The sequence below is a fragment of the Triturus cristatus genome, chromosome 8 (assembly GCF_964204655.1).
Source record: "Triturus cristatus chromosome 8, aTriCri1.1, whole genome shotgun sequence".
Classification (NCBI taxonomy): Eukaryota; Metazoa; Chordata; class Amphibia; order Caudata; family Salamandridae; genus Triturus; species Triturus cristatus.
The window spans coordinates 77,566,564-77,593,308 of record NC_140591.1 but is presented as its reverse complement, the minus strand read 5'-3'; the positions used below and the strand labels follow the sequence as shown (position 1 = coordinate 77,593,308).

Sequence of the window (26,745 nt, the reverse complement as noted above, 5' to 3'; positions counted from 1 at the left end):
GAGTTCATGACTGCGGCGTCTCTCTCTGTCCGCGAGTTCTCCCGGGGATAGGCCCCCGTCTGGTACAATGCCTTGCACCTGATTGTCGTTGCTTTCACTTGGAGGGGGTTCGGCTTCGTCGGGGCGCTCCCCCGTGCCTTCCGGGTGGGATGCCCCGGTCTCCACCCAATTTTTCAGTGCTTTCTGCAAGTCTTCCTTAGTGTTGAGGCCAGTGGTAGCTATTTTAAGTTCTTTGCAAAATTGTTTTAGCTCTTTGTGTGTGTAGTCTTCCAGATGCTCCACCTGGAACACTCTGTTGGCGTTGGTTTCTGCGGAGCTCATGGCGCTTCCTTCTGCCATCTCTGTTGGTCGTGCGTTCGTTGTTCACTGTACGATCTCTAGGTGATGGGCCCGAATCCCGTCGCTTGCCACCAATGTTAGACGGTGACCCCAGAGGAGCCCGGAAAGGGGGGTCCTGACTTCCCTGAGTCCCACCCGTGTTGTATCGTAGCCGGGCACTGGCGAGAGATTCCCCAGGGGGAGGAATCTCGTAACTAGGATCGTACTTCTGGCACCACACGATACAGAGAGACCACACTGGGTATTCTCAGAAAACAAGCTTTATCAAATAGGTATCACTGCAAATATGTACAAGGTGAGCACGGGCTCAAGAGTCTCGGAAAGGTAGGGGGTAGCGGGACAGTCTTTGGTAACGGTTCACAGCAGGGACGTATCCGGCGCACAGCTCACAATCCTCGAGCTGGGGGATACGTGGTCGGAGTCGGGGTCCGGCGGGACCGTGAGAGCCTGGGGGAGCCGCGAGTCACTCAGCAGGGCTCAGGTACAAGTTCGGAGGTCTTACGATCTTCAGGGAGCCGCGAGTCACTCAGCAGGGCTCAGGTACAAGTTCGGAGGTCTTACGATCTTCAGGGAGCCGCGAGTCACTCAGCAGGGCTCAGGTACACGTTCGGAGGTCTTACGATCTTCAGGGAGCCGCGAGTCACTCAGCAGGGCTCAGGTACAAGTTCGGAGGTCTTACGATCTTCAGGGAGCCGCGAGTCACTCAGCAGGGCTCAGGCAGGTTTCAGTTCCAGGAGCCGCGACCGCGTCAGCAGGCTCTCGTTGTTCCAGCGTCGAATCTGCCGGACAGTCTCAGAGCACCCCTTGTTATAGGTCGACCCCGCTTTGATGTCCGGAGTCTGCGCAGGCAGGGGTCTTGTCACCTGGGGGCCGCTTGTCGGGGTTTCCTGCTATTGTCTTTTGATCCCTTCAGGGCCGGGTCGGGAGGAGTCCCAGACACCCAGCAGGCACGGAGCCAGCCCGCAGGGAGGCCGGAGGGCCGATCGAAACCCATCGTCCCAGGGGAGTTCAGAGGTGCGATAGAAACTGCTCCTCCCTCTCTCATCCCCTGGAAGCGTGATGTCCTCCAGCCGGAGTGGCGCCTCGAGGCCCGGGTCGCGCTGGGGCCGGGCGGCCATCTTGTTGCAGGGAGTGGGCACGCGGGCCCGGGGTGGCCGAAAGGAGGGAGGCCATGGACGGGGATGTCCGGGGTTGGTGCAGGTGTCCTGGTGGGAAAGGTCGGCTGGGCCGCGTGCTTGGGCTGTAGGCACCAGGTTTCGGTGGTGCGGGGGCACGGAGGGCCTTTCTACGAGGCCGGGTCCAACAGCACCTCAGTCATAAAGTAACAAGTTTGGGCACAGATGGCTCTTGACCTCGGGTAGAGCTAGTGTGGGCCAGTGTGTGTCTGTCCAAATGTCTGGCATGAGGCGCGGGAACGCTGCGTGTGGTGTGGATGTTGTGTCCTGATTTGATGAGTGTTCCTATCTACATGTGGTATCTAGCTTTGTGGTATTGATGTGGAACGAAAGCCTTTGGCCAAACGTGTTTTATTGGGACCAATTTCCTCGGACCGGTTTGTGGTGCAACTATCTTTCTGTGGGATTGATTAGGGTTTTTCCTGGGTATGCGTTTGTCTTTGTGTTAAGAGACCTGTGACATGTCATTCAATATGGGTGGGTCGCATGACCTGCCTGAACTCGTATCTCTGACTTGGGGTTGATGGGGAGGTCACCTTTGGTGAATCCGACAGGAACGATACAAGTTCATTGGAACTCCTGAAAATAACATGGCAGTCATTGGTATCATTTTTATCGACATTCTCAACATTGTGCGTACAGTTGTTATACCGTACTTCAATATTGTCTTTACTGATGTTGACATAGTTATGCGTGGCTAGATCATGGCGTACATCAACCTTTTTTTTTTTAATGGTAACAATATTGTCATCCGTGCATGGATTAGGGCATACATTGATGTTGTTACTGCTGGTTTGACACTGTTGTGCGGGCATACATTATGGCATACATTGACATTGCATTTATGCATATTGACATTATGCGGGCACAGGTTATGGCATACATTAACATTGCATTTATTGTTATTGCCGTTGTCAACCTGCACAGATCATGGTATTCAGTGACATCATATTTTCCCATTCAAACACCTATGTGAATTAAAATCTACTGAAAACTGCATATATTTCTGCTCCCTCCTGCTGATGCCAAGTGTGGAGGTCATATCAGTGATGTCAGTAGTCGATATCTCGGGATGTTCTAGATTGCTTTCTCGTCCATCTTCTGACTCTCAAGAAATTGGGCCAGTTCCACATGGGCTACCCTCATCACTTGCCTTTACTTGAATAAAGATTGTGAGAGGGAGATAAAGTTCTTAAATTAACCAATCCGCTCTCGGCTGTATTAACCAATTTGAATGCAGTATTAATTATCTGAGTCTTTGTTGTTCTCCTGAAAGTTTTTGAAAGTCTTTGTCCCACCTACCCCCTTGGCCTAAATAATGCATTTCCAACTTACAAAACTTGCAAGTGTGGTTGATTGAACAACTAGAATAGACAGAGAGACAAAAATGTTCTAGGAAATTTCCAGTGCCTCTGGTATCAGAACTGTCACCCAATTCAAAGCTTCTTAGTTCCCACCTAGGTTCTCCGCCTTACAGAGACTCGTATTGCACCAAAGCAGAAAGGGATTAAACACCTACCACACTCAGAAGGATTTGCAGCTCCCTTTGCTAGTCTGTCTCTGCGACATAACAGGACATTCTCTCTGTCTGTTCTCCTGGAACAAGCACATACTGTGTGTGGGTGCAGGCATAGTATGAGTTAGAGGTTCATTCACAATCCTCTTGGGAGCATCCACAGTTGTGCTGAAGAGATATCTATGAGTCGGAAGGGAGCAGTGGCTCTTCCAAAGTCTCAAACTTCAGAAATGTAGTAAGAAGGAGAGTATCATTCCAGATTGATATTAATTGATTATTATGAGTTTGATTGTTTTTACTTCTTAATATTTTTTAAACTCTGTGGGGGAAAAAAGGGTTAGACGATGCGGTTTATCTGCCAGAAGGAACCTCCAGATAGATGTTGGAGATGGTTTGGAAGTGCGATTGAGGCCTTACAAACCTAATCACAATGGTTGGAATCCTGAGTCTTGTGACCTAAGCAGTGCAAGAGTTCTTCAGCGTCCATTTAAAACCTCTGTAGAGTCAGCTAGACCTCCCACCGTGCGAGTCAGTCAAGGATGCCAAACCTGATGGAGCGATGTTATATGTAAATAACTTTTTTTATTCTTGCCTGTTATCCAAAACCCTCACTACTCACATTGCAAAGTCTCATTCTTTTTAGTTTCCTTTTTTGGGCACCTACACATTCTTCTAACACTCCTAATGTAACATTATAACTGTAGTGATCTGCTTTTCATCATACTGGGTCCAAAACATTGGACAGTAGGCATACAGGCAGATGCTTGCAGTTGAAGCAGGAAGGTTTGAAAGATGGAACCATGATCAAATGTAGCACAGCAGTATGGTGTACAGCAAAGTACTTGTTTCGGAGAGTGACATTCCAGCCCATACTTTCCTGTACATTGCACTTTTGTATTGCTGTTGACAGTCGAGGATACTGTTTGGGGGATGTGAGCTTATGCAGGGCCTGTGAGAATCCTGTTATCTCTTCTACCTGTGATTCTCGATGCTTCCAGGATATAATAGAATGTAGTTGCAGTAACAGGCTACCTCTCAATAGATTGTAAACTTTTGAGTATTGGAAACTGCATTTTATTTCCGCAACATGAACCATATGTCCTGGATTAGACCAATGTTATCTATTATTTGATGTAACTGTTAAGGAAGGAGGACACTGAGATTACATCCAAGAATTTATTCAAGCTGATCAGAAATAGAACAGGCGAGAGCCAGGCAACACTGCTTCCAGTCCAAGACACCGGTGACAGCTGAACTGCTGGACTGGAACTCCGTGAAAGAATGCAACTAGCATTCCATGCCAAGCTCCCAGACAAACTTCCAACATAAGCAAAACATAACACATCCCCCTCTTCACCAAACAAACACAAAAGAAAACATAAACTTATAACCACATTTCATATTCCTTTTACCCATCCTCGAAGGACCCTTTTTTTTTCTTCCACCCTCACCGACATCCTCACCAACAACAGCTGAACCCATCGTTCCAGGGTGCACTTCATTCATTCCAGATTACACCTCCTCCAAAGTATCAGCTGTTTCCAAACGCGCTTCCATCGCAGTGTCCATAGCTTGTGCTTCCAAACCACCCTGACCTTCCACCACACCTTTCTCCACACCATTCTCCAGCTCCTCCTTTTCCAAACCAATATCAGAAGCTATACTGGATTGAATGGTAAAATCTTCCACCAACTCTGCATCCTTCACACCATTAGCATGCAAAATTTCTCCTTGCGAAACACCAAACTTTTTCCCTGAACCTAAAACAATGCTTTTAAGATTCCAGACTCTACCATCCTTCAAGCGCACAGCATTGCGCAGAAGTTCAACAACTTCTTGTGGTTTTCCAAACTGACTCTCACCCTTTGGAGTTTTACCAGGTTTCCTCACACGAACCAAATCACCAACCTTGACCTGCACATCCTTCACACCATGACTCCTTATCGTAATAGAATTTACTCTTACTGTGCACATCCACCAATCTGCTTTTAACATCATCCGCTGACCATTGTTCTACCATACCATCATAAAGCCAGGCTGGAGTGAACTTACACCTGGGTTTCCTACCTCTCATAATGATAAAAGGAGACAAACCAGTAGACTCATGAGTGGTGACCCTTTAAGCCCAAACAGCCTTCTGTAATTCCATCTTCCAATCTTTTTGCTTGCACATAGCTGCTTGAAAGACCCCCTTCAACACACGGTTGAAGCGCTCAACAGTGCCATTACCACTGGGGTTGTAAAGAGCCGTGGTTTTATGCTTGATACCAACTCTATCAAAATACTCCTTGGCACTCCTAGACGTGAATTGCACTCCATTGTCACTCAAAAGGCTGACCGGTAATCCTTCCAACACAAACAATTTTTCAATAAACTTAAGAACAGTATCTGCGTCCACCCTTTCAACTATTTTTACAACTGGCCATTTACAAAAGAAATCAATAGCAACTAAACCATACTCTCTTGACTCTCCAACAGGACCAAAAATATCCACTGCAACAACCTCCCGCGGCAAACTTGGAATCAAACCCTCACTCGTTGGTGGTCTTGAGGTTTTCAAACACTTGTCAGCAGAAGAGCATATCTCACAATCTCTCATGAATCTCTCCACAGCCTTGTCAACTCCTGGCCACCATAAGATACCCTTGACAATAGGCTTGGTTCTTACAACCCCAAAATGTCCTTCATGACACAACTGTAAAACCTTGTTTCTCAAACTCTCCGGAGGTATGACTGTCGCCTCTCAAAATCAAATCTTTGTCCGTGGACAGCTCTGTTCTGACCTTCCAAAAAGGTCTCAAATCATCAGTTACACTATCCTTCTTTGGCCAACCATTGCACAAACACTCCTGAACTAATTGTAGCCTAGCATCCTTCAGTTGTTCCTCTATCCACTCCACTTTCTTGCTATCTGGTACTCCAGCAGTGTGAACCAGTGCAAGGTTGAAACTTCCCCAGGGATCCTCCAGACATTCTTCCATAGGAACTGGCAACCTCGACAGACAATCGGCTACAACGTTCTCTCTGCCCGGTACATAAATTAATTTATACACACATTCCTTCATCCTCATTGAGATTCTTGCTAATCTGGCTGATGCTGCTACACTCCCCTCCGTGGTCAAAATTTTCACCAGAGGACGATGATCAGTGCGAATTACAACAGGCGTCCCCCAAACAAAGGCACGGAAATGCTCCAGAGCCCAAGTGCAATCTATAGCCTCTCTCAATAATCGGATATTTACTTTCCGTGGGTGATAACGACCCGGATGCAAACAATGTTATTTTCTAACGATCATTCATGCACCTCTGCGATAAAACCGCGCCTAACCCTCTGTCACTAACATCAGTTGTCAAAAAAATCCAAAATTGGGGTCAAAACTAATCAAAGCACTCACATTGTGCAAATCCCTTTTCACCTGACCAAACCCTGTCTCACATTCATTAGACCATTCAAATGTTGTATTCTTCAACAGCTAACGTATGTTATATACTTTGCTAGCAAAATTTGAAATGAACTTAGCACAGTACTCAGCCATACCTAAAAGTTATCTCACTTCTTCCTTACTTGTCGGATCAGGCGAACCCAACAATTGAATTGATCAATGCAGGTTTAGGTTTTACAGCATCCTCACAAATTACATGTCCCAAATAAGACACACTTCTCTGTGCAAACTTGCATTTACTGAGTTCCAGTCAAACCAACCTCTTGTAACACACCCAAAACTTCTTTCAAATTGCAATCATGCTCCTCCTTTCACTTAGCAGAGACCAAAATGTCGTCCTGAAAGAACCGCACACCACTCATTTTGCCAAACAACTTCTGCATTAACCGCTGAAAGACAGCAGCTGCCGAGGCAAGGCCAAAAGGCATGCATTTAAATTGGTAGCAACCATAAGGTGTTATGAAGGCTGTAAGTTTCCTTGATTCAGGCTTTTATATTATCTGGTGGTATGGCGCCGAAAGATCAATGGTGGAAAACCAAGTTGCTCCCTTGAGAGATGATACCATCTCATTGATCTTCGGCAATGGAAATCTATCGATGACAATATTATTATTCACATGGTGCAAATCAATGCATAAACGAATCTTCCCGTTACCCTTGCGTGCCACCACCACCGGAGAAATCCATTCAGAACTTTCCACCTCTTCAATCAAGTTCCTCTCAATCAACCCTTCAAACTCTTTTGCAACTTCATCCCTTATTAACATGGGAATAGGTCTCACCTTGTGTACCTTAGATACTGCATCCTTTTTTAGCACAATGGTATGCTTGAGTCCTTTAACAGCACCTAACTACTTATTAAAAACTTTTGGAAACATTCTAGTCATTACATCTTCCAGTTTACTAGAATCGTCTACAATGAGAACCTTCTCTTTACTATTCGGGTCTAGGATAATGTGCAAATTCTTTTGATCCATCCAACCTAAAACAGACGTACCAAATTTAGCCACGTAAAGTTTCCCTCTTGCTGACCTTCCTTTAAACAAGAATGTCAACCACCTGAACCCCAACATATTGAGTTTTTTGCCAGTGAAGCTCAGCGGGTTGACATCAGTAGAAACTAATTGCCGATCTATTTTTTAATGAACCTTTCTGTAGTAACCACAGAGGCAGTGGTTAATGAATAAAGTCCTTTATTCATTAATGTAGAGGAACACATCCAAAGAGCAACCTCCAGCTTCATTAACTGTCTGTCTTTACAGAATCTTCCAGTGATGTCGCTCCATGTCATAGAACGACATCACTAGGTTCTATAATGAAAGCATAACTTCTACACACATCTTCCCCCCTTACAAGGAATTACAATAAAGTAATACAACTATACATGTTAAAATCCATAACAAAAATTTGACATTCATAGCTTATAATAACAATAATAAAATATTCACTCAGTAGAATTTGGAACATCGACTTTGCACAGATTACCTATGCTCCACATTTTTCCATCTTCAAGAGTTACTACTGAGTTCATTACCTTTGTCAAGAATTCCTGTCATGCGAGGGGAGGAAAACGGTAACCAGCGAAAACGGACTACATCTCCCAGGATGCTTAGCGGTTGAGAGGTTATGTAAACAGGAGAGCTGTTACATAACTCAAGGAAAACATGCCCTTATGTAAACAGGAGAGCTGTTACATAACTCAAGGAAAACACGCCCTTATGTAAACAGGAGAGCTGTTACCTAACTCAAGGAAAACACGCCCTTATGTAAACACGAGAGCTGTTACATAACTCAAGGAAAACACGCCCTATAAAGGGAGGAACCGGGAGGTACAACGCTGTCGGATATTGTGTTTACACCGACGTACCTGCTTAGTGAAGAGCAGTGTTCCGGAGTGGTGCTCCAGTAAGGCAAGAACAGAGGTAGGTCGAGTCGTTACTCCCTGGGCCGTGTCTTGCCCCATCGTCACCTGTGAAGGACCCGGAATCTCTACCGGATAACCATTGAGCTTCGCTTTTTGACTCGGCTGAGTCAAAGCGCAGTGGCGCTTTTGCTGGTTGGAGTCGTAACTCCCAGCCCGACCAGAGATACAGGGACTGCCAGCTGTAACGCACACCAGGAGGTGTTTGCCGCGTTACAGACTCGGAAGTCCACAGGATCGATCGAGCGGCTGCTCTCGGTTCAGTCTTCTTTGCTTGTGATTGGGGTATCGGTGACGCATCACCAGGAGGTGACTCCGCGTCCCGGTGCAGTCTGAGGAAGAGGTTGAGCGGCTGCTCCCTTCAGGTAGAGACCCCGGCTGGGTGTTTCCCTGACTCCTCGATTCTCCCCAACACTCTTCGTGCCCCTCACAGCCTACCGATTGGCATTGTCGGCCATTTCATTTCTGCCCTCTGTTGGCATACGCCGGGATCGGCGTATATGCAGAGGACGGTTAGGACCATCCGTGCTGTGGGCTGGTAACGTACTTAGCCTGGAGGATTCCAGTGACTATAACCTTTGTTTATTCCTTGTATTATTTTTGCCTTCATTAAAATAACTAAACCTTCACAAGTGGTTGCGTTCTCATTATCGTGTCTGTTAAACAATCCTGAGACGTTCAGGGCGTTACAACCTTTACTACCTTCTGTGGTCTGGAAAATTTACTCTCACCTTTTCTTACAAATCCCATCTTTTTAGTAACCACCCAATCACCATTAACAATTTTCACATCTTTCACCCCTCTTCTTCTGTTGTAATCCTCCTTATTCCTTTCTTGAGATTCTTTAACTCTTCCTGCAATTCGCTCACGGTCTACCCACACTTGATCTTTCCTTTGTAACCATACAGGGGATTCTTTAGTTGCTGGTTCTCTACCCTTTAAGGCTACAAAAGGCGAAACACCCGTAACAGAGTGGGGAGTCACTCTGTGAGCCCATACCATTTTATCTAACTCATCCCTCCATCTCAATCCATTATTCAAAGACAATTGAATACTATCCATTATGATACGGTTAACACGCTCTACTAGACCATTTGCTTGTGGCCTGAACAGTGCAACTCTCATGTTTAATACCTAATCCAGCAAGAAATCTTCCCATTACAGTGGAGACAAGTTGCACTCCATTGTCTGTTACTAAGCATTTAGGTATACCTTCTTCCAAAAACGCACTCCTTAAGAATTCAATCACAATTTCTGACGTAATATGTTCAACAGATTTCACAATAAACCATTTGCTGAGGTAGTCAGCTAGAACAATTAAGAATCTATTCCTTACACCTAATCTATCAATTGGACCCAAAAAATCCATGGCCAACTTCTCCTAAGGTCGATCAGGGACAGCAACGCATCCCAACGGAGGTTGACGAACTACCCTACTTTTGTCACTATTACTGCATGCTTGACAATCTTTTACAATCTCTTCTACTTCCTTATCCATTTCTGGCCACCAATAATTCTGCCTTAATCTTCTTTTACACATGCTTCTCCCTAAATGCCCTTCTTGTACAAGCTTAACTATTTTTCCTCTCAATATTCTAGGTGGAACTACCCGGTTACATCTCAAGACTCTATTGCCTTGAATACTCAATTGGTCTTTAACCTGAGAGTACTTCTTTATTTCTTCATTCATACTAATCATATTTTGCCAACCATCACTTATTGCATCCTTAAGCACCATGTATTCCTTATCACTCTCTAAGGCTTCAATCCATTCTTCTTGCTTTAAGGCTAAACCTGAGTCACTAATAACGCACAAAGACTCCACTTCAGATACAAAAGACGAATCTTCTTCTTTTCTCTCAATTGGCATGCGCGACAGGCAGTCAGCTATGACATTTATCTTCCCTCTGACAAAATCAATAGAAAATTATAATCCATGACTGACAGCATCCATCGAGAAATGTGTGGAGTTGCACTACCTTCAAGGCCCTTACCACCTTTAAAAATGTGCAGCAAAGGCTTGTGATCTGTTTTGAGAACAAAAGGTAATCCCCACAAATAGGATGTAAAATGATTTATCGCCCAGCAGCAACCCAAAGCTTCCTTTTCAATCGCAGAGTAAGACCTCTCAGCCCCTTGCAAACGTTGTGATGCAAAACCAATCACGCTATCACCATCTGCTGATCTTTGGATCAATACAGAACCTAACCCTACATTACTAGCGTCAGATGTTAATACTGCTTTCTTTGTCACATCAAAGTGACTCAAGACAGGTGCAGAAACCAATGACGTTTTAATTCTCTTAAATGCTGCCTCACACGCAGAATTCCATTCAAATGGCATACCTTTTTTAAGCAATAATCTCATAGGTTCTACCGTATCTGAGAACCCAGATATAAACTTCGAACAATACTCAGCCAAACCAAGAAACGATTTCAGCAAATCTTTATCAGATGGTTGGGGAGCATCTATAATTGCCTTCACAATACTCTTCTTGGGTCTAATTCCATCAGCAGATATTTCATGACCTAAGTAATTTACTTGCCCTCTTCTGAGTTGGCACTTTTCTTTTTTTATGGTCAACCCGTGATCAGCAATTCTTCTCAAAACCTCTTGGATTAAATCATCATGTTCTTTAAAACATTTTCCCACCACCATTATGTCATCCTGAAAACACAAGACCCCACGCATTCCTTGGAATATATTCTGCATAACCCTTTGAAACACCGCAGAGGCTGAGGCAAGCCCAAATGGCATACGGCGATAGCGATAAGCCCCCAACGGTGTGACAAAAGAGGTTAGCGGTCGAGATTCAGGATGTAAATTTATCTGGTGATAAGCAACGGACATGTCTAAAACACTACCTTCCAAATTTCTCCATTTATTATAGTATAAGGTGATCCAGAGCCTGCGAACATCTTCACAGATACGCCCCCTATGGATATGTCACACACAGGTTTCTCTTTCACCGAACTGTCAGTAATGTTAAACACAAGGTTTCCCTGCAAACCCTTCATACATTCCCACTCCGAATTTTTCTTTTCAACCTCAAAATCAGTAGGACTATCATCCTCCCACACATGCCTTTCCTCCTCCTACACACTTTACTAAAATGACCTATTAATCTGCAAATACTACATTTCTTTTTCCCTGCTGGACAGTTCTTGCTGAACGCCAAATGTTCTTTGCTGTCACAACGATAACATCGTCTCTCCTCCGGTTCCTTTTCCTTCCAGGTACTTCTCTGTATTTGACTAGGACCACAGCCCATGCTCTGTTGATGATGTCCTCGGTTCAGGTTTTGTAATTTGAAAACTCCTCCAATATCTTTATCGGATTCTTTAAATTCTGTCGCACAGCTCCCTGACATTTCCGCCTTCCTTACAATAGATGGTACATCCTCCAACGGTGCAACCCCATTGATCCATAAACACTCTTGAATTGCTGAGTTATTACTATGCATGTCCAACAGATCCAGTAAAAAGTCATCATGTAAGCTTCCAAACTTGCAATCTATAGCAAGTTTCTTAAGATCATCATTATACTCATTTACCAGTTCTCCTTTGTTCTGTTTCCTTTTAAAGAATTTATAGCGAACAACACCAATGCAAACCTTAGGTGTAAAATACTTGTCTAAGTCCTTCAATGTTGCCTCAAACATTTATTTCATCACTTGCAACCATCTTAGGCATACAAATATGTTTTCAGACCTACTGGCCCCAAGGAATGTAGAAGAAGTCTCTTCATTTAATCTGCCTTCATTTTACCAGCCTTATCCACAGCTTTGATGTAATTAACAAAGTAATCTTTCCACTCCAACCATTTCATTGCAGGATTTGGTCCTCTTGCCCAAAAAGCATGCGGAGGACTAATAGTAAAACTCTGCTGAGCCATAACTTCCTCAACCTAGTGATCACCTTGTTCCCTACAATGATTCTACTACTTAAATATAGAAGATATAGATATTGCTGTCCGTGAAGATGGAGGGTATACAATGTTCTTGACAGTAAATAATATACATTGCAGATTAAACACACATAAAGTCAATGGTTGCTGCTCAACAGGTACAAAGAGGTACAGATCAAGTAAACGAAGAAAATTATTTTTTTTTAAAACAAAATCTGCCTCTGGACTTTCTCACATTTTCCACATTCTATTTGTGCAGTAAAGATCAGCACTTGAAAAATAGATTTGTCCTTATTAAAATGTAGCTTGGCCGAAACTCTGTGTTTGTAACTTGTTCAGTGATTCCCGGACACTGAAACTGCTTGTTATCGATAACAGAAAGTCCCTTTCACACGGGAGGGGAGGGCAGGGTGGGGTAGAGTTTTTTCTTTATATTTTAGTTGGGTTATTGGCAATGTATTGTGCATTGATAGATTTGATTACTCAGGGTAGGCTGTAATTGGACACTGGATGAGGGACCAAAAGCTGGAAGCATTCGCACTGGTTTGCAATAGGAGTTTCAATTGCAAAGTTTAAATTACTCACATGATGCTTCGACACTGTAACTGTGTATTCTACTATGCTGTCTGAGACTGTATGTCATTATGCCACGTATGATTATGATATCGTATCATGTTTTGTTGTTTATTTGAATGGTTGTGTAAAATCAATAAAAAACAGATTAAAAAAAAAAAGAAAGTCCCTTTCACACAATGGCCGTCACGCAAGGTCACGCTGGGCGACCTCGCGTAATGACGTGATACGCTCCGAAGTGCACAACATTCATGCGCGTCACATCAACTCCATCACAGTCGGCCAGGAAGTACCTCGCAGGAGCTCAGAAAGTTGCCGCCACTTGCAAAATGCGGCCGATAGGTAGTTCCAACAGATTAAGAAATCCCCATAATGACAAGTAAGCTTTCTTGCGCTAACTCACCAGAGTACAGTAGTGAGCACATGCATGAAACGTACTCCGCAAGGGTATTCCTTTCTGACTATTAAGGAGTATTCGGCCTCTTGAAGTCCAAGTTTCCTTTTTTTTTTTTTGCTTTAAATTCTTTTCCTGCTTTCCACGGGTTGGTAATCCTGTCGTCGCCAATTGTTAGGGAAGGAGGACACTGAGATTACATCCAAGAATTTATTCAAGCTGATCAGAAATAGAACAGGCGAGAGCCAGGCAACACTGCTTCCAGTCCTAGACACCGGTGACAACTGAACTGCTGGACTGGAACTCCGTGAAAGAATGCAACAAGCATTCCATGCCACGCTCCCAGCCAAACTTCCAACATAAGCAAAACATAACAGTAACTCTATATAATTTTTAGCAATTTATTATTAGTCTTCATCTCTTATAGTGTCACCGTTCTTCGACTAGGTAAAGGGTGTTGTTTGCTCCTGTTTTATTTTTAATTGCGTCTCCCGGTCTGTGCTGCTGCTTTGTTCATACCACATTCATTGTTAGGCACATGGAAGTCGGTGGCTAGATGCAATGTGACCTGTCACTATAGTGGTCTCTCTTGCTAATCCCCAAACATGGCTTATGTGGGATCCATTTCATTGGTTGAGCACTGGGATTGTTTCTTACATAATAATTTAATTAATTACAGATGGGCCACTTTGCAGCACAAGTGTACAATCACAAGTCTGTGTGTTCATATAAATTGTGCTTATTTCTCCGCTTTTGTTCACTAGATGTTTTGTTTTTGTATGCTTGGAGGAGATCTTGTTGCATATCTTGATGGATATCCCTCACAAAGGGATACATTTTGCCTGTATGGCTAAATTTATGAACTCCCCTCACGAAGGGATATATTTTGACTGTATGGCTAAATTTATGAACTGAGTTCTCTAACGTTTATGAGACTAAAATGTATCAGTTTGGTAATTCTATGGAAATGTACCAGTTTTCCCCTCATTGCTAATTTGTGACCTGGCTTGGAACCTAATTTTAAATATTATCGTGGCTCTTTCAGAATCCCATTCATCTTGGATGGTTTTTGATTAAAGTGGACTTGTTGGTGGCAACATTGCTCTGTATTCTTTTCCATCAACTAATAGATTATTTCTCTTATTTGTGCTAGCTTGGTGCAAAGATGACTGACCCAGATGTCCTCACAGAGGTTCCTGCTGCGTTGAAGCGCTTGGCTAAGTATGTGGTGCGTGGGTTTTATGGCCTTGAACATGCCCTGGCTCTGGACATCCTCATCAGAAACCCCTGTGTGAAGGAGGAGGACATGTTGGAGCTGCTCAAATTTGACCGCAAGCAGCTGCGGGCTGTTCTCAACACCCTCAAGGCAGACAAATTCATTAAATGCAGAATGCGTGTGGAGACTGCCCCCGATGGCAAAGCCACGCGGCATAACTACTACTTCATAAACTACCGCCTGCTGGTGAACGTAGTGAAGTATAAACTGGACCACATGAGGCGGAGAATTGAGACCGACGAGAGAGACTCGACCAACCGGGCCAGCTTCAAGTGCCCTAACTGCTTTAGCACCTTTACGGATCTGGAGGCCAACCAGCTGTTTGACATGATGACTGGTAAGAAGGATTGAGTGATTAACGACCAGCCTACACTGTGTATGACTGTGGGTTACCTGTTTGTCTCTTGTCATCATTGGCTGACGGTTATGTTAAGTGTCATTGTTGTCGACTATTGTATGTGCCTGGATTTAAATAAAGTGATCTCAAGTGCAGTGCTCCATAATGTTGATATGTGAAAGATAGTTTTTCTAAATGTTTTGAATAATGATTAGAACTGGTTAAATATTTTTACTTTTTGTCACTTTTACATATGGTTTAATCTTGTCTTGTTGTGTTGGGCTGGTGTTGTATGTAAGGCACATTTGTTTCCACCAAAGGAGCCTCCTAAACTAAAAGGTAGCCAGGTGAGGCTGCTCACTGGCAGAAAGGCATCTTTGTGGGCTCAAGGCTTGAGTAACAATGCTGAAAGCAAATTGATCAGAGTATTGTCCATTTACTGTTAACAGAAAGGTCTGTGCCATGTTATGACCAGGTATTTTGGAGCGTATGCTTTGTTTGAGCTCTAGGGTAACCTCGAGGGTAGAACGTACTTGTGGTTATGGGGAGAAGGTTGGGCGGGCATTCGGCGGGAGGACAGCTGTGAGAGAGGTCAGCCTACGAATTACTCCCTTTCTACGTTGCCAGTGTGAGGGGTTCCAAGACAGAATAAACCTTTGTAAACCAACCACACAACGTGTTCTTTGGTGATGGGTTCTCAGAACCCATTTTCATGACTGTTGCAACCCTTTACAGCAGCACTTTTCTCTTTTGGGAACTGTACTAGCAATAGAGTGTTTACTGAAGCCTTACTGCTGTTTTGACCTCTGGGGTGACCGTTATTGTGGATCAGTGCAAGCCTTCCTCTATGCGCTCATGTACTTCACATGCCATAGTACCAGCGTTGAAGTCTGCATTGCAGCTTGTGCCTGCCTTCTTGCGCACATGGACTCTATGGCGTCACCCCCTGCACACCACAGTATTACGTGAGCGTGCCGGCTCACGCTTGGCGGCCATTTTGCTTCAGGTCGGTGGATCAGTTTAGCGCTCCCTCATATTCCGCGCATTACTTGAGCCCATCGCTCCTGCATCGTGGCCATTTTGGATTGGGCCTTTTGAAGTTCGTGTGGGTTGCCTTATGTACTAGTGATCTATCAGATCCCGCACACCTTCCTAATTGGTGGCAGTTTTCTATGGCCTATTCTCTTCGTGAACAGTTGCAAAGAGCTACTTAAACTGTGTATGGTGTTGTAATTTACACAGCATGCATGTGAACTTATCTTTGCCGCAGGCATTTATGGTGACGGAGGTTGAGGTCAACAATTTAAAATGGGAAGAGTGGTAGGATTATTTCATTAATCATATTGAGACATTTGAAGACATGTACCCGAAAAAAAGAAAACAATTTTGTGATTGCCTTGGCCCTGGAGGTTTGAAGGTTTAGAACCGGGATTTTGCAAATTGGTATTTGAATTCAAGGGCCGCAAAGGGGAGTGTTAACTATGTTGCGGTATCTGGTCCGTATGTTCTCGTTGGTTGGTTCATGGAGAACTAGGCATTGTGCTCCACCCCCAACAGCCCAGATCCTTTTTTAATCGTGAACAATGAGAGGAAGATTGGTACCGATATTGTCAGCAAATTCCCAAACGTTTTCACAGGTATGTATTCACGTATGAGACTATTCTTAAAAAGGATGCACACTCTTGAATTCACAAGGTGAGTAACATTGTGGTGAGTGTAAGAGATGAGGTGGTTTGTGATCTTAATAAGCTAGTTGAAAGTGGGATAATTGAGCAGGTTGAATCGTCTGATTGGGTGGCTCCACAGGTTGTGGCACGAAAGGCATATGGACGCATCTGCTTCTGTGTGGGCCTGAGAGAGCTTAATAAAAACATTCTTGTAGATCTGTTCCCCTTACCAAGAATGAATTCACTATTATATGCGACCAAAGGTATCAAGTGGTTTTCTACCCTTGACCTGACATCTGCCTGCCACCAGGTACCTTAACACCATAGTAGTAGGCACCTCACTGCATTCATAACTCTATTAGGTTGTTTTCAGTTCAGGAGGGTTCTGTAGGGACTGGACCTGTTCCAACGTCTTATGTACAAGCTATTTCAGAACAGGATGAAGGTCATTTTTTTCCGAGATGACAATTTGATCATAGGGAAGGATAAGAAAGAGCATGATGCAGAGTTACATGAGGTCCTAAGAACAATAGAACAGTATGGGTTGACAGCTGAGGAAGCTAAGTATAAATTTGAGGTAAACACGGTTACATATTTGGGGCATGAGATCAGCTCAAATAGTACTAAACCCAAAACGGATTTAGTAGAGGCCATCAGGAAGGCCCCTATTCCTCAGAACAAGGATAAAGTAGATCCTTTTTAGTATTAGTTCAGGTCTGCTCCAAATTTGTGCACAATTTCTCAGGAAAAAATGTACCATATTGGGCAATTGTTAAAACAAAAAAAAGTCCTAGATTTTTATGCACAACAGAATTACAGAATAGTTTTGAGAGCATCAAAGAAAATATTGGCACAGCCCTGTCACTCCAAGGATGTGATCCCAAATGCAAAAGCTTCATCACCACTGATGCGAGTGGTAAGGTTTTGGGGGCAGTCCTATCCCAGTTACAGGAGAACAGAAATGAACATGTGGTTGCTTTTGCATCCCGAGCACTCGGGAGGAAAAATATTCCGTCATAGAGCAGGAGACCCTGGGATGTGTGTGGTTTTTGAGACACTTTAGGCAGTATGTTGGGGGCACCAAAGTGGTGGTCAGGCGTGACCACAAACCCCTTACCAGAGTGCACACCTTGCAAGGATAAAGTAATGTGTCTCCGAGAATAAGCAGGCTTTCAATGCAATTATCTGATTTTGTATGTGAGATCCAGTATGTTCCTGGTGTACACAACAGGATAGCGGATTTCCTAAGTAGGTTAGGCCTCTTCTCATCTCTAAGGAATAAACCACTTTTCAACAGTTCTCCTTACCCATCACTGATGTATCTAAAAATGAGTGGGATGAGTACCAAGTGGCTATGGTATTTGCAGAGTAGTTACAATGCATTGGACAGGAAGAATGGTCCAATTCCCTTGCACAGGATGTTATCTTGAGTACCGTCATAGATTTTATTAAGGACGGTTGGCCTGAGAAGCACCAGTTACAGAATGAATTAGTTATGTTTTAGGAAGTAAGAGTTAAATTGTCAGTGGAAGATGAGTTTTTGTTGAGAGGTGTCAAGCTCGTTCCGCCCAAGGGGTTGTGGGACAAAAAGTGGTAAATCTATGCCACGAAGTTCACCTTGGCATAGTTAAGACTAAGACTGGAGTTAAGCAAGTGTATTGGTGGCCGGTGTAGACAGAGAAATAGAAAACGTGGTGAGAGAGTGTATCAAGTGCACTTACTCTGATAAGTCTATGGTTACGTTTAAACCGCCATTATACCCAGCAGACGTTCCACGGATGCCGTGGAAAAGAGTTGGAATTGATATCTTTGGCCCTGTACAAGATAAAAACCCATGGTTGTTGTGTCTGATAATGGTGGACAATTTATTTCACACTGTCTTGTAGGACCCTCACGCGCACCTTTTTTACCCGGCACAAAAAATGTCTTAATCATAACACGGGTCAACGGATATGCAGGAGCAGCATTCCTTGAACCATTGGCCTCTGTCCTGTTGGCGCATATCACCTCAACATCACATGACAAATGTCCAGTGTGTAACTCCTTTCCTGTGAGGGCTAAAAAATAAATTGAGGTTCATACATTGTCGCTGCACACTGTCATCTGGAGTTCTGAAACTTTGTTGCTAGAAAGTGAGAGATGAACAGATTCTTATGTCCCTTGTCCCAGTGATCTGTTCTTTCACGAGAGGTGACTGGGGCTGAGCTCTGTCAGATAGGAAGGTTCGCCCAGCATCGGTCTCTCTTTTGTCATCCCTGCAGCACACATCCTTATGCAGTTAACTTCCTTTGAGGTTTTTTTGCAACCTTGCACTGGATTTCGCCCTACGTTGTTAAGGTAAACATTTGCTCAAACTACTCTTAGCCTAATCCTGCCACGTGTTTTTGATATTGGTTCTTCTGAAAGTGGAAGCTGGTGTACGCAGAAGTGTAGTGCCTCCACAGCTGGTACGAAGATGGAAAACAAAGTCACTACCTGTATAGTCTTATAATTTCTGTGCCCCTTAAATAGGATGAAAGGTCTGGCTTCCCTGTAATCCTCTTCAGCTGGACCATAAAGCTACTTCCATTTGGTTGGTAAGAAATCCTCACTGTCTTTGTGAAGGCCATTGTGACTTACTGTAGTTTCTAAATGCAGTTTCCAAATTTTGATTGATAGACTACTTTGCAAAAAGGCTCTCTGCTAAATCTACACATGCAATAAGTCAGATTTCCATATCCACATTTGGGAAGGGCCTCCTCCCCGTCGGCCAAGGTACTCCCTTTTGTCTCCTTGCTCTTTTGCTAACATCCTCTCTAAGATTTAAGTTGAATGATGATACTGATGATGGCTGGTGACTACTTCTCAGTATTGTTTAATGAATCTCAAACAAAAGGCTCCCAGTGTATTTATTCTCTGTTTACTCACCCGGTTAATTGATTGAGATATATAATATATATACATATCTCTGAGTGACTCCAGTTGGTCCTTTTCAATTCCTCTAATAATTGAGCAGGGTGTTTGTAAGTCCCATATCCACTCACAACCGTGGAGCGACTCGTGCTGGTCTTTGTCGCATCTCCATGTCTTCAAAAGTTCCTTCTGGTGTAATGCAAAGCAAGGGTAGAAAACCCAGAAATATTACCTCAGTTTAGAGAATTCTTCAAGTTATTTTCTCTGGGTTTTGAAGTGACCTTATCCCCACCTTTCTCTACGCCTATGGAATCGTTCAAAGCCTTTGTGCGATACTTTATTTTTGTAGTGTTTTATTTATGTATAGTCTTGCATGGCACAAATGCCACATGAAGTCAGTTTGTGCGCTGTACAGTCAGAATAGATATCACCAGTGGCATTGTATGGCCGCAGTGTTGTTGTAGATTAATTATAAGGATCTGAAAGCGGCAGGTCTACCCAGTGGCGCACTGCACGAGTACATAGAAGTTGGAACAAAGGAATAAATAGTCACATTTAGTAGTACGTCAGTGGGAGGTAGTAGCTTTTTCTGAGTGCCGTACAATCGGAGTTAAAGGAAATACATCATTAAATGCTTAATAACATTTTATGTTTTGTTTGTTCATAAAGAGCACATCCACTCTGATCGAGAAAAAACGTGGACAAAGGCCAGTCGCGTACCATGAGGAGACCCATGTTTTCAGTCTTGCTGAACTTAAGTGATGTTGGTTCAGGATGAATGGTCGTTGGATGCGGTTCCCTGAACTATAAAAGCTTGGTCACCCAGCTTTTTGTTCCCTCTCTTCGGAATGGCAAAGAGAGCCTGGATTTGTGTTTTTAAGGTGCACGTAGGGGAATATTTTGTTAATTTCTTAATCTGGTAGGAGGGTCTAGAGTTATTGAGATCCTATTAGATGTATGCAGACTTGCATGTGGAGTTTTATAAAATATCTGCTTGTCCAGGGGACAGGGTACTTCAGAAATCTACTTGTAAAGAATTGGGGGCAAAAAGTGTTCCTTTTGATGTGGTGCAGTAAGGTGACAAATTATATCGGTGTTCTCATCATGTCACGGTTCCCTCAGGCAAAGCAACACTTTTGTGGCTCTCAAGCAGGCCAGGTTGGGCTGCAACTGCCTTACCATTTGTTCGCATCGCCCTAGAAATGACAACGACTGTAGAGGACACCGGTGCCGCAGCACTGGAACTCCGCGTGGCGTCATTCCGCCCAGGTACGCCGCACAAGCCGATGACGTGAGCAGCACCCAACCTCCCTGCTATGGTGGGGACCAGGCTGCTGCACGGTGCTGCAGTGACTGCAAGCACTTAAGACGTTTCTGACCACCACAGTGGGGTTAAGATCTTACGGTCAAGGTAGCCTTCATTTATTCGTTTTCTCTGACTTCCCTGAATAGAAATGTGTTTAGTTTTGGATCAGAGTTGGTGGTTGCTTGTCAGGTAGCCTCAGTGTGAGGGGGGCTGTGCAGGCAAGTGAGATCCTGCAGTTGTGCGCGATGTCCACCAGAGGGCGCTGTCCGCCTGTTGTTGCCTCGGGTCCCCATGCCTGCATGAATGGGAGCCATATAAATAGCCTCTTCCGCGCGGCTTGTGCTCTTGTCAGTTCTGCTTCATTAGGGCTGCTGGAAGATGCGCGCACCTCCGCCATCCCTGCCCGTGGACCAGGCCGCATGGCATGGTCTGGCCTTGGGCACGACCTGCCAGAGTAGTGGTGCTGCCCGCCTATCACCTGCGACGGTCTGCTGTGTTGCAAACACGCCATGTAAACACACACAAACACGTCTCTGTGTGCACGGCTCCCAGCGCCGCCACCCACACAAGTGTTCTCTGGTTAGAGCCAAGGTGACTTCATGTTTACCCCGTTCATTAGTGAGAGCGGCGTCCATCACCCTCCAGCTGAGAGGAGGGAGGGAGGGAGGGAGGGGGTGGGTGTGCTTGGTGAGGGAGAGCGGTAGGAGAATGAAAACCAGCTCACCAGCACTACCCGATTAGGGTGACCAACCGGCATTGGTGCAAATTCAGGACGGTGAGTGTAAAAATTCAGGGCAAAGGGTCAAAATTCAGGACACAAATTCAGGACAGGAGGTCAAAATTCAGGACAAAACGTCAGGACAATAGGTAAGTTTTACAGACACATCAGAGGAGGTGGCGCAATAGTATATAAGTAGGCCCAGCCATATCCAAACATATTCAACCATTTGCAAACCTATCCATCCTGTATCCTTCCATCTATCATTTCACTCATCCATCCCTTCATCCATCCATCCATCCACCCTTTCACCCTATCCATCTGTACACTCATCCATCCACTCTTCTACCCATCCATCCATTCACTCATCCATCCAGCCATTTACCCTTTCACCCATCCAGCCATCCTTTCACTTACTCATCCATCCACCCAGTCACTCATCCTTCCACCCATCCACCCTTTCAGTCATCCATCCATCCTCCCTTTCTCTCTCCATCGACCCTTTTACTTAGCCATCCTTCCTTCCTTCCTTCCTTCCTTCCTTCCATCCATCCACCCACCCATCCATCTACTTGTCCACTCATGAATCCATCCATTGACCCTATCACTCATCCATCCTTTCTCTCATCCATCTATCCTTTCACTCCTTCACCCATCTATTCATCCTTTTGTCCATCTACCCTTCCTTTCACTCACTCATCCAACCTTACATCCGCCTTTCACTCATACCTCCATCCATTCACCCTTGCACTTATCAATTCATCAGTCCATCCATCATTTCACTCATCCATCCTGTAGGAAGGTGGATATCTGACTATGGTTACCCCCAACTTTTTGCCTAGTGTCTAGCTGGTTTTTTCGACTTAGTTGGCCTGAGATCCTGCCATTCAGGGTCTCAGGCTGTCTGCTCTCTCTGTAAAATGGACTCCATGTACCCTAGGTACATAACCAATTGGTAAGGATCACCTTATTGGACCCTGTACAGTGTACCCTAGGTACCCAGGGCATAGGTGTACCCTAGGCCTCCCAGGGGCTGCAGCATGTATTATGCCACCCCTGGTCTGGCCTTCCAATCAGACACAACTGGCTGATCACTCAGCTGGGGCAAGGTCGTGTAATCACCCCTTGCTTAGATATAGTATATCTATATCTACCTTATATATAGACACATGTGTACCTATCAGTCACTCCTATGGCAGGCCTTAACAATCCTGGAGGCAGAGTGCTTGGTAACATGTGAGATGGTGCTCTAGCATGAGCTGAGCCTGTCTGCAGCTTTCGGAACCATGTCCTTATAGCTGTTCTATGATATAGCCTACCATATACTCTTAAAGTGCCTTATAATCTTAAACGGTTATGGTAACTATGGTTGGGCTGTATCAAAACATGTCGTGTAAGGTGTCTAACACTTTGGAATAATACCCCCATACCATTTCTGGTGATGAGGATATTATTCCTCCCTTCTAGAGGGAGAGACATGTTAAAATCCTACTTTGCTGTTTATCTCTAACCAAAGCCTCAGCATCACAAAATGGATGCTGCTGCCACGACACAAGTCTGACCTCCTGCAGCTGGGAGTGATCCCAGCCAGGGAGGCCTGGACAATAGGTTTCCTGCTTGGGGAGGTGCTAGCACCTCCCCAGACAGCCTTTAGTGTATTGGGGCAGGGTGGGCTGAAAGGAATGAGACATGCCTGGGGCACACAAGGTGTTCCTTGCATAGTCCAGTTCAAACCGGCGCTGGGGCACTCCAGCCCCAGCTCTGGCGCGAAACTGGACAAAGGGAAGTGGGTGTAACCACCCCCTCCCAGGTCCCACCCATAAGGCGTGACCTAGCAGGTATCCCAGCCCCCCAGATTAGTATAAGAGTGGGAGTTGGGCCTCAAGACTTTAGATTATCCCGAACCTGCAAAACTGAACAGAAACTCTGGACCTTCGACATTCGACGAAAGAAGAAGACTGAAGAATCTCCCTTGTAGCCAAGGAGTGGCTACCCTGTGCAAACAGGCACCATCAAGAGACTACCCTTTGCTTTGCGACCGTTCTACGAGGAACCGACTGCAGAGCCCGACCAGAGCCTTGACTTCCAGACTTCTCCGACCCTCATCCACATCTGCAGCAGAGCTGAGATCCGTGGAGGCGACGAGCGACGTGGGACCGGCTACCTGGGAAAAGTGGCTAGTAACTTACAGCGCAGCTTCTGAGGTACCCTCGAAGTTGTGCACCGGGGATTGAGAAGCCCCAAGCACCATCTGCACCGAAGATCAGCCCCCCACACTCCACGAGTCCTGCGTGGGGCCCTTCAGCATTTTCCTGCTTGCCGCGTCTGTCCGGTTGCTTGCCCGCTGGCTAGTGGCCTCTGTGACGACGCACCCTGAAATCTTCTGCGCTGGTTTGGCTCCTCCAGACTGGCTCCCGCTTCTCTGCAAAGAAGAAGCACCCCAGACCTTCCTGGTCTGCACCAGAAGCAAGTCCTTTGTTCTTCGTGGGTTCCGCTTGCCAAGGCTTGGTGAGTCCTAGTCCAACTTCGACGCCGCCGACAGCAAGAGCCTTCGTGGGACAGCTCGCCTCCTGGTCCTGGTCGTCCTCGACGCTTCCTGGTCCTCCTGGCTGCAGCGACAAGCTTCACCTTCACCTGCAACTCTTCACGACATCGCCTGGTTCCTTCCTGGTTCCACGTGGTCACTGGCTAGTGACCTTGACTCTGTCCCTTCTGCTTGCAGGTTTCTTCTCTTCTTGATCCCAGCCTTGGGATCCACCGGACACTCTCCCCTGACTGCCTGTCAGCATCTTTCTTCAGGCATCCATAGGAGTCGACGACGAAAACGACGCATCTTCACCCCTATGCACCCGCAGCCTGTGGGCTAGGTAACTTGGGTACTCCGGTGCTCATCAGGATAGTGACTATCCTAGTGTCTAGTTTTCAAGTCTCAACTTCCTAGCTACTCCGGAAGTGTCCTAAATCTATCTATTTCTAAACTGTAACATTGCTATTGACTTTTACGCATTACGCGTGAGTGTTTCCACTCTGCACACGAATCCCGTGGGCCTCCCACTTCCTAACTAACGCTAGTGTAGTGTAGCCCCAGCGATTCCCTAGGCCTAGGCCTATTCTATTTCCGTGACAGTGGTTCTTATACCACTTACTTAGTATATGGTTTGCGTGGCCCCTAGGGCCTAACTGTATTACTTACCTGTGTGACTTACTGTATGCATTAATAAGACTGTGTTGTACTTACCTCTAATCTCATAAAGAGTGCTGAGGGTTTGCTTAGAATAAATACACTTTATTTTATATATATATCTGTTGTGGTGTCCTTTCATTTGGTATTCAAGGGATTATATATGGTATCACAGCTGGCTTCACATGCCATTCAGAGTTTAGCCTAAGACTGCTCTTGTCCATGCTACCACTAGGATAGCTGGTCTATAAGGTTGACTTTACAACCAATCACCATAAGGGTATTTGGACTGATATAAGGTGTACACTATAACTAGTGACATCATACATCAGGCCAACTTCTCACACATCCACCCACTCATCATCCACCTTTTCACTCCTCCATCCTTTCACTCATCCATCCACCCTTTTGCCCATCCAGCTACCCTTCCACCCATACATCCAGCTATTTACCTTTTCTCTCATCCATCCTTGCACTCACTCATCAATCCATCCATCCTCTCTCAGCCATCTATTCAATCTTTCATTCGTCCATTCACCCTTTCACTAATTCATCCAGCCATCCACCCATCCCTTCACTTACTCACTCGTTCACCTTTTCATATTAATTTTGAGCTGAGCCTTTTTGAGAAGAGGCCCATCAAGAACTTCACCCTCGCTGCAGGAGCCATTCCAGGACTGGGACAGAAGCCACCCAGGGCGGAGACGGGATCCACCACAGGGGTTGACAGGAGCCATCACAGGCAGAGGGGGGGGGACAGGAGCCACCACATGGGGGGGACAGGAGCCATCACTGGGGGGGGGGTAGGAGCCATCACAGGAGGAGGAACAGGATCCACCAGGGTGGGCACAGGGGTGGGCATGCAGTGTTCTAGTACCATCTTGGTCTCTTCCAGGGTGGGGTAGGGCTCCTCACCCCCTCCTGGACAAGACAACGAGAGGACAAGCTCTCTTTCTAAAATGTTAGTTTTGCCACCCCCACTGTGATGTACAGTACTTAAAAGAGATACTGGAAGAGAACTGACTTAACTGATTGTCCTCCATACTTTGTTAATCAGTGTTGCTGCGATTGTGCCATTTCTTTATTTTATTACATTATACACAGCATGTTTGAAGAACCGAGGTTTGCTTACAATTTACTGACAGGAATTAAGCTCTGTGAAGAGAACCACGTGCTGCACAGGCCGGTTCTAGGGTGTTTGGGGCCCTGGGCAGAAAGGGAATGTGTGAGGCCCCTCTAATTTGCAGAGACATGACGCATTCCGGGCTGTTTGCATCTGAATAGATGCCCCTGAAGCTGCAGCCCCTCCCTCTCAGTCACCTTCAAGCACCTCTTAGCAGCTCATCAAGGGCGGAGGGTGTGAGGTTTGCCATCACGCTGTGCCTCCCCAATGCTGCTGGGGATCTGAGCTTTGGTGCTGCATCAGAGGATCGGAGTCAAGAAGGGAGGTGGGTGGAAGCGGTGACAGTTTAGGGTGGTGCGAAAGGTGCCCGGTTAAAATTACGGACAAATGGCGTCCGTTAAAGAATCCTTCACGGACAACGGACAGACGGCCGAAATTACGGACTGTCCGTGAAATTTACGGACGGTTGGTCACCCTAACTACCCTGTTTCATGCTCGCTCCGTCTTTCTGTGTGGTCTCTGTCAGTGGTCTCTTCTTGTTGGTCTCACTCGCGTTATTCAGCGACTGTCTCTCTCCCCATGCATCCTCTCTCTCCCCATGCACCCTCTCTCTCCCCATGCACCCTCTCTCTCCCCATGCACCCTCTCTCTCCCCATGCACCCTCTCTCTCCCCATGCACCCTCTCTCTCCCCATGCACCCTCTCTCGCCCCATGCACCCTCTCTCGCCCCATGCATCCTCTCTCTCCCCATGCATTCTCTCTCTCCTCATGCACCCTCTCCCCATGCATTCTCTCTCTCCCCATGCATCCTCTCTCTCCCCATGCATCCTCTCTCTCCCCATGCATCCTCTCTCTCCCTGCATGCTCTCTGCTTCTGTCTCTCTCCTCACCCATCCCTGTGCTTTCGCTTGTTTCTTTGCCCCTTTATTTCAGCACCTCCCCCCGCCCCGCATCTCTTCGCTGCAGCCTCTCTCTAT

The 26,745-nt window shown here is 45.5% G+C and overlaps 1 protein-coding gene across 2 annotated transcripts in view; it reads left to right on the top strand.

The window, feature by feature from the left end:
• The window catches only part of GTF2E1 (general transcription factor IIE subunit 1), a 265,820-nt gene that overhangs the window by 95,776 nt on the left and 143,299 nt on the right, over positions 1–26,745 (top strand). For both annotated transcript variants that reach the window (XM_085621041.1, XM_085621042.1), the window contains exon 2: positions 14,421–14,880. In XM_085621041.1, the coding sequence (XP_085477167.1) occupies positions 14,433–14,880 (448 nt within the window). In that variant the 5' untranslated portion in view covers positions 14,421–14,432. The remainder of the gene's footprint in view (positions 1–14,420; positions 14,881–26,745) is intronic.